The sequence below is a fragment of the Cupressus sempervirens genome, chromosome 1 (genome assembly GCF_028749045.1).
Source record: "Cupressus sempervirens isolate cs-2001-9-10 chromosome 1, ASM2874904v1, whole genome shotgun sequence".
NCBI lineage: Eukaryota > Viridiplantae > Streptophyta > Pinopsida > Cupressales > Cupressaceae > Cupressus > Cupressus sempervirens.
In genome coordinates this window covers 109,539,450-109,546,669 of record NC_143118.1, presented here as the reverse complement: position 1 = coordinate 109,546,669, position 7,220 = coordinate 109,539,450, and the positions used below count along the sequence as shown (strand labels likewise).

Here is a 7,220-nt window from a genome sequence, read left to right as displayed (position 1 = left end):
GGTCACCATCAAGAGAAACACCAATTTGGTGCATGAGACGAAGCCCACCATTACCTAATTAGGTTTCAAACATTAGACCAAGTTCATTATGATAAATCAAGCCCTCTAAATAAGACAAAGGGTACCAAAGGATCAAAAAGATGAACTACCACCATGTTTGATACAGTAGCCTCACATTTGGTGTCAATCTTAAATTAAGACGAGAGCTTGAAAATGCTGTTGGTAATCATGCATTTACATTGATTTCAATGAGATATCAATATTCGTACTATCCAAGATTTTTTTATATTAGTAGCTAGACATTGTGTCACTCGAATAAATCATTTAAGTTGGACCCATACAATTTCTTCACACTACAAATTATTATTGTGTCTGCAAATAGATTCTGCAAGATCAGCTACAAATGTTATACATAAAGGCCTATTACCTGTTATAGAGCAATTGTATAGAGAAATGAAGAATACTCATTCAAAATTGAAGATGGCCATCCAATATTTGTTGAACAACACAACCACCAGGATCAATCATTCATAAAAATACATAGAAATAAAGATAATCTTGAGAAGAGTTATTTTTCCCTTCTAATTTGTTGTGTACTACTGTGAGCTACAAATGGCCAAGCTGAGCCTGCCTTCTACATAGGGTATCCATTAGCTGGCCCAGCCAATAGGATTGAAACAAGTTCTATGATTATCCCATTCTTATGCATTTCGATATTTTCATGTCAAGCTTATTAGTCATGAAATATGGGTCTTCGTTTTTTACTGCAGTGTCCTGAGAGTGCATAGAACATAAAACTCGGTAAGATGAAGAGTGGTCTATGCTGTCCTAGATTTGAATGTGAAAACAATCACTTAAATATTGATTGAAAGTAATAAACAGAGTCTTGTACAAAATATAGCAGGATTCCTCTTCCCTCTTGTTTCACATTTGTAGCATTTTCTAGATCAGAAAAGTAATTCAATTTTCTCCCTTCCTGTCATGCTTTTCTATAGAGTAATCGTGCAAAGGCCATTTTCAACTTACTAATCAAGATATCAAGCTGCACAAGTTTTAAACCATACTAATCACTTAGAAGTATTTTAAAGAGATGCATATGCAAGTATCACATGAAGGAGTACCCTCATGTATGGCAAAGCTTCTATTGATAAATTTCATTTGTTAGAATACATAATACACCTATAACCTGGTAGCAGAGAAAAATCCCAAATACCTTCAAGAAAAGTAGAAATTAATTGCAGAGATGAACATATTAATAAAAGCATGCCTGGAAAGAGGCAAGAGCCTATGACACTCATCTAGGAGGCCTTGGGTTCGAGCCTGCACGAGCTTAACACATAATAATAAATTAATAATCAATCTTAACAAATAATAATAAAATAATAAAACATTCCCACATTAAGACCAGAAGGATCTAATGATTTATTTTTCCTATTTTCCTTGTCTAACACAACATCTAACACTCGCACTCTTGCAAGTCTTTTAATTTATGGAAATGATTGTAGAGGTGTTCCATATCTTCCTTGATCTGGGGTCATCCCCTTTGTCAAGACTCTCTGCAAAATTGAACAAAATCTTTCAAAATACTTTATCATCTGTTATATGGAGTTCTTCGAGAGTAGGTTCAGGCCTTGGCCTTTCCTCAGTTTTCACATTAGGCATGGCCGTTTCTTCATTTGTCTAGGTCCAAGCTGAGACCTCTCTGGCCGGGTGCACGCCCAAACGTTCATCGTCTTTTTCACAAAGAGAAGTAGGCTCTTCTTCTAAAGACCAATACAACATTCCCACACATTAAGACCAGAAGGATCTAATGATTTATTTTTCCTATTTTCCTTGTCTAAGCCATTACCAGATATAAACTCCTAGCTCCTGGTTAACAAAATCCAACATGAAATATTCCCAGAATTCTTCTTTGTAGACCAACATAAGATCCCCACACATTAAGACCTGAAGAGTCTGACGATTTATTTTTCCTACTTTTCTTCTGTAAGCCATTGCCAGATATGAACTCCTGGTTAAAAACATCCGAGATGAAATACGGAAGAGATTTGGCAACCTTGGGTTCAGGTTAGTGGCTCCAAGAATCACCTTGAAGAAAGTTGTTCCCTTGTTTATCACAATCAAAGAAGTGATAAATCTCTAGTTGTTAAGAAATGCTGCTTCAAATTTTCTGAGGACAGATGGTATTGTTTGTCACTCTGAGGTTAATAAAACTTGTTTATAACCAAAAACACCAGTAGGTCAATGGATGAAACAACCTGTGAAAACTAGCAAACTACATTATCAAATACTGACCATCTTCATTACAATAAGAGCAGGTGGATTTCTACAATCTATAGATAACCTTAGAATGTTTCTGGATTCAATTGTGTCACTGTTTTTTACATCAATGTTTCCGATCACACTCCTCAACATTTTGAGGAGTGTCATAGGCTCTTGCCTCTTTCTCAGGCCTTTGTGAGGAGCCCTGGCCCAAGTTGTGCAGGACCTGCAATTCTAAGCATGTTGATGTCATTACTCAGATATCTTTTGAGTAATATGAATCCACAGATATATTCGTTCAGCTTATAGACTGTGAGCATGTATTCGAAGTAAGCGGGCTTGATACATGGATGAATATGGACGAGAGAGTCCTTGAGGCTGAGCTTGGCGCGGTCGCTGTTAAGCTTAAACAATGGTGAGTTGAAACTTCCGTAGTTCGATTTCTGTATTCAAAAGCCATGATTCGATTCGTTTTGGTAAGCAATTTGTTTAAATTCTTAGTTAATATTCATATTGTTTGCAACATGGTTTACACTTTGCAGTCCTGAATGTAGAACGCCCATAAGAAAATCACTGCGGTACTCAAACCTTGTTAAGGCGGGACTGCATCAGATTGAAGAAGTCAAGAAATTAGTTCTAGTATTTGAAAACGTGAACAGGAGGAACAAATTGTTGAAGGAAAAATCCTATGATAGAGCAATTCAGGAATTTAATGAAGCACTCCGCTACAATCCGGGACCCCTTGAAGCCCATTTAGGGATGGCGAAAGCCCTCTGTGGATGAAAGGTTTATGAGCCGGCTACTGAACATCTGTTCTTTATTTTAGAACGCAGTTCATACAGAGCTTGAATCCAAGATAAGCATAAGCTTTTAGAACTAAACCCGCAATTTGCTTCCAGCATCAAAAACGTGAATTTCAGCAACAACAGAGATCGAAATATTAAAGCTGAAAACGAATTAGCAATCGAGTCACTATTGCAGTGGGTATCAATTCGCTATTCCTGCCAGGGTCTTAAAACAGGGTTGGCGATTTGCAAAATTATTCTGGAGCGAATCCCTATCTATTACATTATTCAGAAGCAGGACAACCTGTCATCTAAGTAGTACTCTACAACATGCGCGCTGTCTAGGTGTCCCTACAGATATAGCCTTTTTGAGCGATCAAAAAAAAAAACTTGGCCAATTTCATTCATAAAAGTTGAATATTTTTGCTCAGTAAACATTTACACTAACCTGTGTATCAAGAATGCACCACCAAGCTTATTCTCCCAGTTAGGGTTTTAGAGGCACCATCATGCGGTATCTTTGCAGCACCAATGGGGGAGTATTCCTTCCGTAGACTTTAATTTGTGAGCTCATCTTGAAGCAAGAATGCCGTTTCCCTCACCTTTTCTTTATTACAGAACACTTGCACTATTTTCCTCCATGTAAAACGATCTGGAGCAGAGCCATTAGCCAAGATGTCACGAAGAATTCGATCAACCTTGTCCACGTCAGCCCTCTTACAAAATATATCTAACATCAAATTCAAGGTCTCCAAACTAGGGCGTATACCACTGTTCACCATATTCAAGTAAACCTGACAAGCCTTATTCTGTTTACCCACTTCCTTACAGAGTCCCTGGACAACAACATTATGCATATTCTCATGAATATGCTTGGTACCCCTGTTTGGCACAACATCATTCAGAGCCATCTCATCTAAAAGACTGGCAGCATCTTCTGACCTCTTGTCAGCACACAGCCCGTCTATAAGCTTCCCATACAATGGCCCATCGGGCTTCCAGCCCCTAAGCTTCATCTGATCAAAAATATTTTGCGCTTCCTGAATTTTCCCTTCCATGCAAAATCCATGAATCAAACTGGAATAACTATACAAATTAGGCTTCTTCCCTTCATTCTTCATTTGGCTCAGAAGCTTTAGGGCTTCCGAGGACCTCCCGGCGTTGCAAAGGGCGGCCATGACACTTGTATAAGTGACAACATTTGGACTGATATTGTTCGCAAGCATGTGTTGCAGCAGCTCCAGTGCAGCATCCACATTACCCAAACTAGAAACCCCGTGTATTAGGGTTGAATAAGTTACCACGTCTGGTACACAGCTATGGCCATTCATCTCTTTAACAAGCGCTGCCGTCTCGGCCACTCTATTATGCTTACAAAGACCATCTATTATGATATTGTAAGAATATGCATCGGGCACGAAACCCTTCGCGGGCATTCCTCTAAAAACCCTAATTGCCCTGTCTAGGGTTTTCGGATTTTTGCAGAGAGCGTTCAGCAGAATATTGTAGGTGTAGATATTTGGCCCGATGCCCTTTTTTTTCATGTGGGCGTGGAATTCAAAGGCCAGCTTCAGATGATTTTCTTTAACCAAGATCGCAAATATGACAGAATACGACCTCGCAGTGGGTTTGCACTCGAAATCTTTCATTCTGCGAAAAGTTCTGAGGGCTTCCAAGGGTCGATGAGCTTTTCCGTATGCCCTGCACATTGTAACGAATATGTTTTCTGGGCAGCGTATTTTTTCGAGGGGCATTTTGATTAGCAGCGATTCTGCTTCTATGAATTGGCCTGCTGCGGCGAGCCTGCCAATCATGAGACCGAAAGTGTCCTCGTCGTGCTTAAATCCATTCGGGTATTCGCCTGTTGCCGAATTGAAGATGCCAAGAGCTTTGCTCACGTTTCTTTCTGCCCTAATCATTTGGGCCACATATTCGGGGGTTATTTGCTTTGGCCATTTCATGGCTGCCAAGATATACTAGCTGTGCGAGAATCAACTGATGTAGCTCGAATGGAGAAACCAGATTACCAGGAAATGATCTTTTCCTTGTGGTTCGAGCTCAGTTGAAGTGTAAGAATGAAAAAGCCCACGTTGAGCTCGAGGAACTTTAATTTCTTCAGTGAGTACGCATCGGGATAGCGTTTTCTGTGAGGCTGAACCAAATTTGTGCACTTCTAAATGGAGAAGCCCCCCAGGAAATAATAATTTATTATCCCGGAATTCTTCAAAGCTGATGAGAATCAAACAAATAGATGTTTCAATCTTTTTAAAAATATATATATATTATTATTGAAGGCCACCACCACATACGATTGAGGGACCAAGATCATCGGTCACATAGCAACACATATATCTGGTGAGTTCTTTGTGAGTCAAGGGCCATTGACAAAAATAATACCTTTTTTTTCTAATTCAAGATCTTCTTAATTTATTTGATGAAGTTGAATAGTTTTTCACAAGTTTATAAATTATCTTCTTAATCAACTTATTTTCAATACAGAGGGAAATGTTAGTTCTACATGTACAACTATAAACATAAATTTATTTTAATTCTTCATTAAACTATTGAAACCAATCATCTTTCATAATTTTTCTTCATGTGAATTTTTCATATTTGATAAAGCCATTGACAAAAAAAAATACTCTTTTTTCTAATTGAAGATCTTCTTAATTTATTTGGTGAAGTTGAAATAGTTTTCACAAGTTTATAGATTGTCTTCTTAATTTTTCTTTTTCTGATTGCACAATTTTTAAGTTTTCTAAATAACATTAACAAAGTTAAATAAAATTTTAATAATTTCATATGTCAATTTTTTATTTCATACTTATCTTCTCACCAATTTTTTTAATTATGGAATAATTATGCCAAGATTAATTATTATGTTCTATAATTAATTATTATTATTATTTATTAAGTGCAATCATGAGTAGATTCGAACCCAAGACCTCTTTGATAAGAGGCTCACAATTTACCATTGTGTTGTAGACTCTTGCCTACATTTTTAATATTTATTAATAACTAATAGATAATAAAATTATATTACATTTAAATTTGAAATTAATTAACAAATATGAATAAAAATATAACCTTTGTAATTATATATTTAAATTTTTACTATTTTATTTAAAATAAACTATTGTCATTATTATTCTATATCTTCCATTAATTAATATTTTAATTTAAAAAAATTTTAAAAAAATTAAACACGTTAACTATATTAAGTTAAAATTATAAATTAGGCAAGTACAACACAATAGTAACTTGTGAGCTTCTCATATGGGAGGTCTTAGGTTCAAATTCACTTAACACATTAAATTTAATCTAGATCAAAAAAAGTTAAAACTATAAATTCTTTCATACAATTTAATATATCTTCATTGAATTTTTCTATCATTTTTAAAACAAAATAAATTATGATCAAAAAAAAAAAATTAGAACAGAAAAGAAATTTTTTTTTGTATTATAACTATTAGTAGTTATTATAAATTGCATTATATATATTATATTTTATATTGAACATGTTTATATTTTATACAATATATAAAATATAAAATAATTCAATAATATAATTTTAAGTACTATATATAAGAATGAAATATAACTTCTATAAACTTTAACTCTTTTATTTTTAATAAAACAAAATAAATTTATTAAATTAACATGACGATTTTCACATACTCAAACTTAAAAATAAAATCATAATAATTAATATCAAATTATTTTTTTAAAAATATTTCAAATTTTTGTAATTTTAATATCAACATGCAATTTTAATTATTTTCATGTTAATATTTTTTTTTAAATTAAAATATTAATCAATTCTATCAAATTTTTGGCATGAACTTTGTTGCTATGTGTTGTGGTTTCACAATGCATGTCCCATTTCTTCTAGAAATGGGGACTCCCTAGTAAAAAATTTCTCGTAGACCCTGTTGGGACTAAAAACTGCATGCTTCATTTTCAGTCACATTTCAAAAAATTTGAGAAAATCAGGCCTATAAATGCTTTGTGAAGCCTATGTACCCCCCTGTTGAGTTAATGCATAAATGGTGTTCAATGTTTCTAACACCCTCCATTCAGCTTGTCTAAGCGTTCCATGAAGTTAAATTGAGGTTCTGAGCCATTTTGTGAAGTCCTGTTTTGAGCATCCATCAAATCTACATTTTCACCTAA

General features: G+C 34.9%; 1 protein-coding gene across 1 annotated transcript; it reads right to left on the bottom strand.

Annotated features, from left to right (window-relative positions):
• Window positions 1-494: 494 nt before the first annotated feature.
• LOC149576450 (uncharacterized) lies at window positions 495-5,153 on the bottom strand. Its single transcript, XM_089817323.1, has 2 exons — window positions 3,496-5,153; window positions 495-774 (listed from the first exon to the last, which is right to left on the bottom strand). Exon 1 carries the CDS (start codon window positions 5,006-5,008, stop codon window positions 3,605-3,607), a length of 1,404 nt encoding a protein of 467 aa, XP_089673449.1. The 5' UTR covers window positions 5,009-5,153; the 3' UTR covers window positions 495-774; window positions 3,496-3,604.
• Window positions 5,154-7,220: the final 2,067 nt, after the last annotated feature.

What these genes read in the sequence shown, in the direction of transcription:
- LOC149576450 (XM_089817323.1), bottom strand. Translation starts at nt 5,008, where the DNA reads ATGAAATGGCCAAAGCAAATAACCCCCGAATATGTGGCCCAAATGATT.